Below are 13,160 nucleotides of genomic sequence, written 5' to 3'. Positions count from 1 at the left end.
ACTAAGGTATCACACTTGACAAGTGGCTTCACTAACTGAGCCATCACCTTTCTTTCTGAAGTCTTATAAATTCTCCTGCAGATGAGGATATAAGCTTTCAGCCACTATGTCAGAGTCAGGCCTGCCTGCCTGCTGCCCTGCTCCCCACTATGATGGTTATGAATGAATTCACCTCTGGAACACAACAAATTAAAAGCTTTCTGTTATAAATTGCCTTAGACATGATGTCTCACAGCTGTAGAAAGACAGTGAGAGACCGTGTCAGATGGGAATAGGGTGGAATGTGATAGAGCAGGACACTGGATATCCTCCTCCCAAGCACTGGATAAGTATACATAAACTACACACACAAATGATGGTGATGATGGTAATAATATAACCCTGAGGTCAGGTGTGGTGGCCACATAGTCAAGAGTTTGTTTAAAAAGAAATATATATATATATATATCAAGTTAGTCATAGTAATCCCAGAACCCAGAGAGGCTGAGGCAGGATGGATTTGACTTCGAGGCCACCTTGGCTACACAGAATTGTTTCCAGCCATCAATAGCTATACAAGGAGACTTGATTCTAAAACAAAGAAGCAAGCAAGCAAACAAACCAAAAAACTCTCCAACACATTTTGGCAAAATTCGGGAAATATTTATCGTGAAGGTCCAGAAATCGGCCAGCAACAGCTGTCACAATAAGGGCGTGAGCTCCAGCCCCGGCGACAACCACCCCTGGAGCATCACTGCTCCACAGCCCACCACTCGCTAGCGGGTTCCAAGCATCCTTTCACCAGCCCAAAGTACCACGCGCTAGGCCCCGCCTCCACAACAAACCCCGCCCCCACAAAGCTGACACGCCTCGCTGGGCCCCGCCCACTCCACTCAGAAGGCCGCCATCACTCCCCGGGTCTCCAGGCCGCCGTCTTCGCGAGGTCAGTTTCACACGCTCTCTTCGCTTGCGGTCACTCAGCTGTCCGTGCCCCGCTCAGCGGGTGAAGAGCCGGAAGCGAGACGGGCGCTCCCGGGCGGGGCAGGGCGGGGCCCGGAGGAAGGGGGAGGGACGAACGAGGCGATGTCTGCGCACGTGGATGACGTCAGCGCACCATGTTACATTCCCCCCCCCCCGCCCGCGGTCGCCCTTGGGGGTGGGGTGGGGTGGGGTGGGTCCTAGCGCGTCAGTATACGCGTGCGCAGTCTCCTTCAGGTCACCTAAGCAAGGACCCGCCCAGTTAGAGTTGCTTTCGTTTGCCGAGCAGCCCTTGGCCTTCATCCCCACCCCGCAGCACTTCGAGGAGTAGGTGGAGGGCCTGGATGCAGCGACGTCTGACCTGGAGGATCGCTCGATCGCCCAGGTCCTCCGAGAACTGCGGACTCACAGTGGGGCCTGAAACAGGCAGCCGGGCTACCCCTAGGCCTCCAGGACGCCAGGGGAAGTGGAAGCCGCTCCCGTGGGAGGCCTAGTAACTGGTTCCGCACCTCGTGAGAGTTGTTTTGCAGACAGCTAGATTTCTGCAGCAGCTTTTGTCATGTTGGCCGTGTTTGGGAAGGACCTTAGAACCGGCTAGATCTTACTTACAGGGTAGTGAAAAATTTGAAAACAGTCCACCATAGGGATGGTTGATTCAGCCACATAAACAGATAATTGTACTCAGAGGAAAGTTGCATTGTATACACGTTTTTGTTTTTTTAAATACATTTTTGAGACAGGGTCTTGCTCAGTAGTCTGGCCATTGTATATATGATTTTTTTTTTCTTTTTAAATACAAAGTTTCACACTGTAGCCCAGCCTAGCCTGGAACTCACTATGTAACACAAACTAGAAGTCTCATGCTGATACTCTGGCTCAGCCTTTTGGATGAAGTGCTGGGATTAACGTAAAGGTTGGGCTGCCTCACCGTGTTTGTACACAGAAAAAGTAGGTTATGTGTGGTGACACAGGCTTCCAAGCTCAGCGTGAAGGACGATGAGGTTATATATGTGGTTCAAGGTGAGCCTGGACTGCAGTACATAGCAAGGCTGTGTCTTTTGTTTTGTTTTGTTTTGTTTTGTTTTTTGAGACAAGATCTCACTATGTAGACCAGGCTGGTTTGGAACGCAGAGATTCACCTGCCTGGGCCTCTGGGGTAGAGTGCTGGGATTAAAGACAGCCCACGTCCTGCTGCAAGACCACAGCTTAAAAAAAGAAAAAAACAAAACAAAACAAAACAGAGCCATGTGTAGTGTGCATGCCTTTAGTCCTAGGACTCAGGAGACAGAGGAAAGTGGATCTCTGTAAACTCGAGGACAGCCTGGTTTACATAGTGAGTTTCAGGACAGCCAGAACTACACAGTGAGACCGTCTAGAAGGAAAACAAAACACCCAGAATTGTAATAGTTGTAAAAATACCAGTTTTATATCCGCTGTAGCAAAATTGCAAATCTGTTGGTTACTTTACATTTGTCACTTTACAGTTCTGGAGAGAAGTCCAAAATGAGTTAAAAATCAAGTGTCTGTGGGTGGTTCCTTCTGGAGGCTCCAAAAGACAAATGTTTCTTTGCCCTTCCACACATTATCTCTGCCATTTCCTTAAGAGGATCCTCATGTGACCTCCAGCACTCAGGAGAGACAGGCAGATCTCTGTGAGTTCCAGGAAAGGTGCAAAGCTACACAGAGAAGCCCTGTCTCAACCCCCCCCCCCCAAAAGAGGATCCTCATGATCACACCAGACCCACCCCTGTTAGTTTTCCCTTACAGCATCCAGTAGTTGGTGGAAACTCAGCATACCCAGGGAGCCCATGCACCCTCTTTCTCCCCTTTCTCACCCTCCCTCAGTGGAAGTGGTCTCTATAGAAACGCCCACTTTCATGCATGTGGCAGGAAGAGAGGTGCTCACTGTCTTCACAGTTTGTCCTGAGGTCCTGGTGAAGTATTAGAAACACACCTGCCTGGAATCCAGGACCCCAAGTTGGTAGCCCCTGCCCTATGTGCGTACAGAGTATCCATGCAAAAAACACAGCTCTCATCTTACAGGGAATAAGAGATAGTTTATTCTGGAGTTATTGTTAGTGATTATGACCTGGGAACATAGATTTAGGTTGCCCCAAATTCCATGTTCCAACATGGAAGAGGTGTCATGAAGTTTTGTAGTTTTGCAGAAAAAAAGTCATAAATCAAGGCAAGTTTAAATGACATTGGTGGGTACATCAGAGAGACAGGTACAGCAAGATGGGGGAAGCTTTTCTATAGGTCCAGGATGTTATCTGATGACATTCTCAGCTTTGGGGTTAGTGGAAGCTATTGGTCTGCTAAATTAAAAGATTCTAAAAGGTTTCTATCTATCAGTCACCGGTGTTAGTTCCAACAGAGATGGGCAAGAAAAGGCTGCCTGGGAGGGCTAGAACTAGCCCAAGATAAGGTAATTGGGCTCTGGAACGTCACCATTCCAGTCTTTCCACAGCACTGAGATTCTGATCAGTCAGTCTCTGTAGATGCAGCTTCTTCTCAGGGGCTCTCCCATCAGCAACAAGAAAGGGCTGGCCTGGCAAAGCTCCCTCTAGTTGGGCAGCCTTTACCTTCCCCATAGAGTGGAATCCTAATTCACAGTTGCTGGGGTCTTGAGTTCTCATGGCTCCTGCCGTCAAGAAGATTAAGCTAGGTCTGTAGTGACCACTATGCAGGGTTTATGAAGCTGAATTCCAGTCTACCTCTTGCCTGCTCCTTTGCCTCCCTTTCCCTTTTCAGGGCGCCCTGCCCCAGGTGTTTTGGGGAAGACAATCCCTGACCTCCTATGCTGGAGTCCCCTTTTCTGGTGTTACTTAAGCCCCACGAGGCCTGGGACTTGGTACAGTGCCTGGCACACAGTAGGTGCTCAATGAATAGGTGGCTGAATGCTGGTTCCTTGACAAGTGTGTGGCTATATATCTATGCAGAGAACAGGGCTCCTGAGTGACAGTCGAAACTCTCTTTCCTGACCTTTTCCAAAGGGCTAGAATTCCAGCCGTCAAGAGGCAAATCTGGAAACTGGAGGCCAGCTACACATCAAGACCTTGTTTCAAAATGCAAACACCAAAAACAATTCCCACAATGTGGGAGTATGTTACAAAGTTTAAACATGGGCTGGAGAGATGGTCAGCAGTTAAGAGCACTGGCTGCTCTTCCAGAGGTCCCAGGTTCAGTTCCCAGCACCTGAATGGTGGCTCACAACCATCTATAACTCCCAGGGAATCTGATACTCTCTTCTGTCCTTCTTGGGCATGATGCACAGACATCTATGCAAATGAAGCATTCATATACATAAATGAAGTTGATAAAACTAATACTGAAGAAGTGATTAGACAGTGACAAAATGCCCTTTTGGGGTGTCAAGAGCCTCATGTATAAGATAAGGTCTATTTACCACCCCCAGCCACATCCCTGGGCCATAAAGGACTTCTTTTTTGGGGGGTGGGGACATTTTTTTATTTTTTGGAGCTGAGGATCGAACCCGGGGCCTTGCGCTTGCCTAACAAGTGCTCTCCTAACAAGGGCTCTACCACTGAGCTAAATCCCCAACCCATGATTTGAGACAGGGTTTTTCTGTCTAATAGAGCCTTGGCTGTCCTGAGTTCGCTCTGTAGACCAGGCTGGCTTCAAACTCACAGAGAATAAGCCTGTAATGCCAACCAGGGAGAAAGATTCCTCCTGCCTTCTGCCTCCCGAGCCCAGGGATTAAAGTGTACGTCACCACGCCTGGTTTATAAAGGATGTTTTGAACACTGTTCTATGCGTGCAAACGTTGTCGGCTCGCCAGAGACGCGGCTGTGTGCTCTTTTTTGTACCAGAATCTCTCATCGCAGTCACACCCATTTCGCGGCAGCTGTGGATCATTTTATATATTTTTAGTCAAGTCCAAAAGAAGTGACTCAGGTTTGTTTAGGTCCGTTCCCAAAGTGCTGCTTGCATGTGGGAGGGGCAGACTCGGTGGGCGGTTTCCTGAAGGCAAAGTGAAAGGCTAGCTGGGGCCAGAGCGGACCGGCGAGAGTCTCGAGGCCCCGCCCTGGGCGGAAGGAACGGAACGTCTGGGACCTCCAGCAGCAGAGCCAGGTGAGCTAGGGCCATGCTTCGGGGGGCCCGGCTGGCTCTGAGAGTTTTTCTCGAGTTCCCTCCTGGCCCTCTTAATACGTGGCAGAGCGTCTGGACCAGAAGGTTCGAGGGACCAAAAAATAGGGCGGGGGCGGGATCGCCGGCCGGGCGAACTTCTGAGGCCTGTTCGTAGGGAGGCACAGATGTGCCCAGGAGGATCCTTAATCGGTGCTTGAAGGCAGAGCTCATGTCTCCGTCGCCAGCGGTCTATTGGCCCAAAGGAGGCTGTCTTCAGATCCCAGAATTAATTAGGAGCAACTAGCTAGCAATCCCTAGTCACAGTTAAGCTGAGGTCCAAATATTGCCTCCAAACCAGGCTTGTGGGGCTTCCCGACGTCACCTGTGAGCATTCCCAGGGCCTACAGCCAAAGGATCAAGGGCCTAGTCCCAAGGCCAAGCCAGGGGAGGCGTGTGGGAGGAGAGCCAGCTGCCTGGGTACTTTCACATCCTTTGACCCTGACCTCAGATAATCAGTCAGAACTGGCTGCCTCACCTGCCTCAAAGCCCAGCCCTGTACTTTCCCTAAAGATAGACACACTCTAGGATCCCCTAGTTTATAGCGCAAAAGAGAACAGGACTTGTGGGCCAGGGCCTGGGGATGGTGCTGTGAGAGAAGGCCGGTAGCAGCCCCACCCCACCTTTAGTGCTCCAGCAATGACTGTGTTTGGATGACACACCCTGCAATCCAGGCAGGGCTGGTTTTACTCACTGGCTCATGAGGGTGGGGATAACTGGTTGCTCCGTGTGGTGGCTGTTAGGACTGCAGTGAGGTATCCATGCCTTGCATTAGTTTCCCCTGTCACTAACCCTGTGTCAAGGTGTATAAAGTGAATCTTTTTCCCCTGGTTGGCATTACAGGATTATTCTCCCAGCTCTGAGAAGGAAAGGGAAGGCCCCGTTGGCAAGGCCATGGTGTGCCAGGCACTGGACCCTCCCACAGAACTGTGGTCATTGTCATGACCGTCATAGAGGGCAGCTGGTGTGAATGTCTGTTGCTCTTAAACAGAACCCGGTTCCCCTCTCCCACCTCTGTGCTAGCAGCATAGCACAGATCACTTCTTCCAAGGAGCCCTCCAGGATACTTACATGCTGGCCAAACTAGTTTGCTTAACAGATGCTCAGGGAGTGTGGGGACATGGGTATCTGTCCCCCAGTTCTCAGGAACATCCTTCCACAGCCAGTGCCAGCCTTGTTTATCAGGCTCTGTGCCCATCCCTGTCAGAGCCTGTGACCAGTTTGTCCCAGCTTTCCTGGATATAGGTCTCATTTTTCTCAGCCCGATGGACAGCCTGGATCCTCTGTGGGTAGGGCCTGAACTGGGTTTTGCAGAAGATAGTCCTGGCCTGGTCTGAGCCCCTAGCCTCAGAGGGAAATCATGGGAGCAAGTGCCTCAGTGACCGCCCCTTCAATACTCCCCTTTCTCCCAGAGTCCTGTGCCTTCCCACCCTTCAGCTGGTTGCTTCTGTCTAGGATCCTGGCTCCCTGGCATCTTTGTGGATGGCTTGGCAACAGTAGAGTATGGTGCTGCCTTCCACCTAGTTTGTTCCAAGAACATGAGCTGAGTGAGCAGGAAACCCCCCTGCTGGGGTTTCCAGACATAGCCATGCTCAGGCACATACGAGGCAGGAGAGTTCTAGGCCAGACTTAGTGTCCCGATGCTGTCTTCAGCAAGAAGGAGGTCCCCAGATGGCTGGGTTCCTTCAGACTGTTTCATAGTGCTGGCCCTTATGTTCTGCTTCTCTTAGTGGTATTTGCTAGGGGACCCATGTAGGCAGCCTCTCCTGGTACCTTGTTTACTTCTAGAGACTCAATGTGTGGACACACTTCTGGGGAGAGGCTGGGCCCCTACTGAAAAAAAAATGTACTCTTGGCTTTTGGACTCATCCTCTTACGGATTCCACCCTGTCAAGCTATGAAGATTTCCTCAAGAGTTCTCATCCTTCTTTCTTCTTCTTTTGCCCAGATTACATTGTGCACCCACCATGAGTCTTAACATCCAGTGTGAGCACCTGAGTGATGCCAGGTGGACAGAGCTCATTCCCTTGATCCAGCAATACCAAGTGGTCAGGTAGAGGCAGCCTTGGGGACCTTGTGGGGACCGTTGGGTTTGGCTGGGAGGGTAGTGCTCAGTTGTGGAGATGGGTGGTTCTTGCAGCTTGTGGCCACCTGGTGGGTTTGCTGTGTTCCAAAAGCATGCTGTTCATGGACACAAAGACATTTTGCATAATCTTCATGATGTTACTTCAACGTTTTTGTTTGTTTGTTATCAGACAGGGTGTCACTCAGTACTGGCCAGGAATTGGGCTACAGGGACATAGCTCGGTTGTTGCCTAGCCTGCCCAAGGTCTTGAGTTCAATTGACTTCCAACAAAATATGAGTGAGCATGATGGTACAAGCCTATACTCCCAGCACTGGGGAGGTGGAGGCAGGAGGAGCAGAAGCCCAAGGTCATTTTTTTTGCTACATAGTGAGCATAACATAACAAATTAGCCTGAGATACAAGAGTTTCCAAACTGACAACTAGGCATGTAGCTAAGTGGTAGAACTTGACTAGCATGTATCATGTATGAGAAGCATATGTGAACCACTGCAGGCTCAGTGGGGGCGGGCTTGATGTGGAGACTGTGGCAGGCGGTGGGCACCTCAAATCTGGCAGTTTGGACCCTTACTACTCAGCTTTCCCTTCTCTGGAGACAGAGGAGGCTTTTCAGGAGTTGGTGGTGCCTGTCCACCCCTGTCCCTGTCTGTCCATCTCTGACTGAGAAAGGGAGTTGGTACCAGCCCTCCTCACTAGGCTCTCAGGTTCCCAGGCAAGAGATAGGAACCTGCTTCATCCTCATCTTCCCCAAGATAGTTTTAGGTTTGCCACAGACTCCAAAAGTCATTGAGGCATCCCAGCCCTCCATCAGCTTCCCATGACCATGTGCTAAGACTCTCACGCTGCCTAGCACTTTTAGTCAGATATGGGTTCCCGGCTTTGCCCTGTGACGTTCCCATCCTTAGTTGCTTAGGATCCCACGTGACTTCTACTGATCAGCTCATAGCCCCTTCTGTAGGGTTGGTTCCTCTTCCTCTTGTCCTAGTGACCTGAGTTTTGAGTCTGGATGCATTGCACATGTCCCCTTGGCTGGTCTGAGGGCTTTTCATGCTGGTCATGTGCTTTTGGAGAGTGTGGAGAGACTGGGTGTGGACTCCCACACTGTGTCCATGTGGACATAACTGAGTCATAACTTGCTATGGTTCAGCATGTCCTCATGCTGCTGCAGCCGTGACCAGGTCTGAGTTCCTCTGCCTGCTCTCAACATCCGGTCCTGCTGTCCCCACCCCAACTCTCAGTGCTGAAGCTTGGTGCAAGCAAGGCAAGCAATTCCAGTTCTTGTTTGTTTGAGAAAGCTTTCTTCCACTGTGTAGCCTAGACTGAGTTGGAGCTTGGTGATCCACCTGTCACCATAAATGCCTGTTTCAAGTTTAAACATTGTAGTTAGAATCCACATTTGGATTTCTTGGCTCCTGTTGTGTGGTTGGGTCTGAGGCCAGCGCCATGCTGACCCAGGGGTCCTGTCTGCAGGTTGGATGACTGTGGCCTCACTGAGCTGCGGTGCAAAGACATCAGCTCAGCGATCCAGGCCAACCCTACCCTAACAGAGCTCAGCCTCTGCACCAATGAGCTGGGGGATGCTGGTGTGTGCCTGGTGCTCCAGGGCCTACAGAAGCCTGCCTGTAAGATCCAGAAGCTGAGGTAAGTCCAGGGGCTCAGCCCAGCCTGTTGAGGGCAGAACCTCAAATTGGCAGATAGGCAGCTGTGATGTAGAAAGCCACTGAGACATTGGTGACATAGGAAGGGACAGGCTGTGGTACTAGGCACTCACAGCTCCATCCAGAAGAACACAGGTGCAGTGTGCGGTGCTGGGACAAGCCACACTGTGTCCTCCTTTGGCCTGGAACCCCATCTAGAGGGAAAGTAGTGTCCTAACCTGTAGGGTGTGGTTAGAGCTCTGGCAGGCATGGGCTGAGTCTGTCCATCACTGCTGCTAATGGCATGTGTTTCAGCCTCCAGAACTGCAGCTTGACAGAGGCTGGCTGTGGGGTCCTGCCTAACGTGCTGCGCTCTTTGCCTACCCTGCGTGAGCTACATCTCAGTGACAACCTTCTGGGGGATGCAGGCCTGAAGCTGCTCTGTGAAGGACTTATGGACCCCCAGTGCCGCCTTGAGAAGCTTCAGTGAGTGTCTATCTTGCCAGGGTCCCTGAGCTCTTTGCCGCCCCCAGCCCAGAGCCCAGCCATCCAGCCATCCAGCCATCCTCAGTAAGCCTCGCACCAGCACAGTGGATAAGAACTTTGGGGGGACTCCTAAGATTTGAAGGGCTCTCCTCTGCTAGGTGCTGGCAGCTGGCCGAGCCTCTGAGAGGAGGAACTGATGCTGGTAGTCTGGCTTGATTCTGTAGTGTGACCCCAGATGAGCTGAAGATACTCTCCAGTAGGAACTTGTTTCTTTGCGCTGGTTCTGGGAGGACCTCAGAATTTGAGGTGGGGCTCTCTCCAGTAAAGGCTTCCTGAGTGAGGTTGGTGTCCTCCTGGAGGCTCTAGGTTCTCACTGTGCCTGACCAGACGAGGCCTAAGGTTACAATGGGAAATGAGATACCAGCAATCCCTTGTTTCCCTGATGCCAAATTTCTAGGCCCATCCTTAATCCTTTTGATGTACCTGAGATCCCTGCCTGCCCTCAGGTTGGAATACTGTAACCTCACAGCTACCAGCTGCGAGCCCCTGGCTTCAGTGCTCAGGGTGAAACCTGACTTTAAGGAGATAGTGTTGAGCAACAACGACCTCCAAGAGGCTGGTGTCCAGATGCTGTGCCAGGGCTTGAAAGACTCTGCCTGTCAACTGGAGTCACTCAAGTATGTACTAGACCACAGAGGCAAAGGGGTAGGGGCAGGCACCAGTACTCCTCTTATTATGTCCTATGTCTCTAGGCTGGAGAGCTGTGGTATCACATCAGCCAACTGCAGGGATCTGTGTGATGTCGTGGCCTCCAAAGCCTCACTGCGGCAACTGGACCTGGGCAGCAACAAGCTGGGTAATGCTGGCATTGCAGCTCTGTGCTCAGGACTGCTGCTCCCCAGCTGCAGGCTCAGGACTCTATGGTGAGTGAGTCAGCTCCCAGCCTCCTTGCATGGGGATGGAGGACATGGTGAGTGAGGATCATCCTTCAAGAGTGTTGATGTCCCACAGGCTGTGGGAGTGTGATATCACTGCAGAGGGCTGCAAGGACCTGTGCCGTGTCCTCAGGGCCAAGCAGAGCCTGAAGGAACTCAGCTTAGCTGGCAATGAGCTGAGGGACGAAGGTGCCCAGCTGCTGTGTGAGAGCCTGCTGGAGCCTGGCTGTCAGCTGGAGTCACTGTGGTGAGGGACCTGAGGTTCTTCTAGGACAGAATGGGGGCTAGGCAGGTGTGCAGAAAGGCTAGGGTGGAGTGAGGTCTGGGGGCTGCTGCTGGATTCAGGAAGAGGGCAGTGCTGAGGTGCAGGTCCACAGAGGATGAGGGAGGGATGGGGAAGTGGGTGCGACACCTGGGTTCCTTATGGACCTCCTAGGGAAGGGCTAGTTGGAGCTACTGGCTCCAGCCTTTCTGTTCCCACAGGGTAAAGACCTGTAGCCTCACAGCTGCCTGTTGTTCCCACTTCTGCTCTGTGTTGACCAAGAACCGTTCTCTGCTGGAGCTGCAAATGAGCAGCAATCCCCTGGGGGACTTGGGAGTCCTGGAGCTTTGCAAGGCCCTGGGCCAGCCAGACACTGTGCTGCGTGTGCTTTGGTGAGTGTGCAGGTGGGCATGTGCTGGGAGGTAGGTACAGCTCCAAGTCTGGCCACCTTCCTCCTGTGAGGAACCCCAGGTAGGGATGGATGTCCTAGGGTTTTCCCACATCCTGTCTCCTTGATAGTGTTTCTTTATGTAGCCTGGTACTCACTGTGTAGACCAGGCTGGATTCAAACTCACAGAGATCTGCCTGCCTCTGCCTCCTGAGTGTTTCGGATAAGGCATGCACCACTGAGCCTGGGTTCTTTCATTTTCTTAGTCACATTCTAGCAGCTTCCATGAGTACTAGAAACTCTTCTTCTACAGAACCTCGTGTATCCTGGTCATTAAGCTAGATGTGGAATCTGAGCCACTTGTTCCATTTCTTTCTGGTTCTAGGGAGGAGTCTGCTGTCCCAAATTCCCTACGTGCCTCCTTAGTGTCTTCAGCAGATTTTTAAGTTATTTCACATTTCTGTGTGTGTGTGTGCCCCAAGCTTATACCATGCATGCATGTCAAGGTCAGAAGGTAAGTTCCAAGTGTGGAACTCAGGTTGTTGAACTTGGCAGCAAGTGAGCCCAGCCTTCTTTGGCAGCTTTTACAGTTTTCTGTCCATTGTGCTCTGGGCTATCGATTTGCCTGTGTGGGCCTTGGTCCCAAGGAGTCGTGCACCCTCTCCGTCCTTCTCCTTTCCTGTGTCTGCAGGGTCCTGGAGTCAGTCGTTGGGTCTTAAGGGCAGTTCCATTCCTGTCCTCACTTCTTTCTCAAGTTTTTGTTCGCCTTTCTAGACATTGCCCACTTCTACCCAGTCCAGAGTCTCATTTACCGTTTATCTCAGGCCTGCCTTGTGTGGTGGTCATAGTGACCCCTGGTCATTCTGGACTGGGCACTAGCTGAAGGGTGGACCAGGCCACTGTAGGGACGCCAGGGCTGCAGGACACTCTGGAGTGTGAGGAAAGGAGTGTGGGTCCTGTCCCAGGAGTCTTGGGGCCTGCTGCAGTCACTTACAGATGGGGTCCTGTAGATTTCAGACCCACCTTGGGGAGGCAAGTCATAGCAGCTTCTTGATGTCACCTGGTCTGCTTGTACCTTAACTCCCAGTACCTCTGGCTTCCTCAGGTTCCATCTGATGAGCATGGGTACTGGCCCTGCACACTTGTTCTTCCTTTGGTCTGTACCCCCATCTTACTCAGTCTGGAACCCGTCAACCCTGTCACTTCCTATAGGCACCCTGATGTTCTTGGCCTTGGTGCACAGGGGTTCTGACCTAGCCAGGCTCTTGGCACTCTTAAGAGATGCATGTGCCCTCTGAGGCTGGGTGCCGTTCCTGTCAGGGGAAGCTAGGGTTCCGTCCATTGTATCCAACTGAGGGAAGCTTAGCTGCATTTGAAGAATGGAGGGACTGCCTTCCTGCCAAGGCCCAGATATGGAGGACAGCTCTGCCCTCTCCACCCAGGCTGGGGGACTGCGACGTGACAGACAGTGGTTGCGGCAGCCTTGCCTCAGTCCTGCTGACCAACCGCAGCCTGCAGGAACTGGACCTCAGTAACAACTGCATGGGTGACTCAGGAGTCCTGCAGCTGATGGAGAGCCTCAAACAGCCCAGCTGTGCCCTCCAGCAGCTAGTGTAAGTGGATGTGCTGAAGGTGGTGGGACAGGGGTGCCCCGAGCTCAGAGCAGTCAGGCAGGAAGGTGGGAATGGAGGAGTAAACAGGAGTGCCCCAACTCACTCTTTCCTGCCTGCCTGTGACAGCCTGTATGACATTTACTGGACGGGGGAGGTGGAAGACCAGCTGCGGGCCCTGGAGGAACAAAGGCCATCCTTAAGGATCATCTCCTGAGATGTGCACTTCTCTGGACACACAACATTAATCCAGCCCCAGGGGCAGCCAGCAGGATCTCTGGCTCTAGGTGCCCTAGTGTTGACCGGAGGGAGATAAGCATTGTAATCTTGTTTCAGCAGACAACTTTATAGACACTTTATAACTATTAAAATACTTTGTTGGCAAGAAAGGTCCTTGTCATTCCTTGTGGTGTAGCTGTTCTATGAACCCATGATGCTAGACTGCTTCCTGTGTATGGGGCAGTTCATTCACATGCTCAGTCCTGCAGGGGGTCCTTAGTCAATCTCTAATATGGCCTTCCAAAAAACCAGGGTCTTGCTACTGTAGCCCTGGACAGCCTGGAACCTTGGCCATACTCTACTGCCTGCATGTTGGGACTACAGGCATCGTAAAGCTGTGTGCCATTACACTTTGCGCCAAGACAAGTCTTAA

General features: G+C 51.8%; 1 protein-coding gene across 3 annotated transcripts; it reads left to right on the top strand.

Annotated features, from left to right (window-relative positions):
* The first annotated feature begins 864 nt into the window (after positions 1 to 864).
* Rnh1 (ribonuclease/angiogenin inhibitor 1) lies at positions 865 to 12,920 on the top strand. 3 transcript variants are annotated; one of them, XM_036168241.1, is made up of 10 exons: positions 865 to 922; positions 7,055 to 7,159; positions 8,661 to 8,831; positions 9,143 to 9,313; positions 9,820 to 9,990; positions 10,066 to 10,236; positions 10,325 to 10,495; positions 10,732 to 10,902; positions 12,341 to 12,511; positions 12,638 to 12,919. In XM_036168241.1, the coding sequence occupies exons 2-10, from the start codon at positions 7,074 to 7,076 to the stop codon at positions 12,723 to 12,725; spliced, it is 1,371 nt and encodes a 456-aa protein (XP_036024134.1). In that variant the 5' UTR covers positions 865 to 922; positions 7,055 to 7,073; the 3' UTR covers positions 12,726 to 12,919. The 3 variants fall into 3 exon arrangements, with proteins under 3 accessions (XP_036024134.1, XP_036024141.1, XP_036024149.1); XM_036168248.1 differs by lacking the exon at positions 865 to 922 and adding an exon at positions 4,596 to 5,052; XM_036168256.1 differs by lacking the exon at positions 865 to 922 and adding an exon at positions 5,062 to 5,154 and having other exon boundaries at positions 12,638 to 12,920.
* Positions 12,921 to 13,160: the final 240 nt, after the last annotated feature.

This window comes from Onychomys torridus, chromosome 1, assembly GCF_903995425.1.
Source record: "Onychomys torridus chromosome 1, mOncTor1.1, whole genome shotgun sequence".
In the NCBI taxonomy this organism is placed as follows: domain Eukaryota; kingdom Metazoa; phylum Chordata; class Mammalia; order Rodentia; family Cricetidae; genus Onychomys; species Onychomys torridus.
The sequence above is the reverse complement of the archived record's forward strand: the minus strand, read 5'-3'. Positions and strand labels throughout refer to the sequence as shown.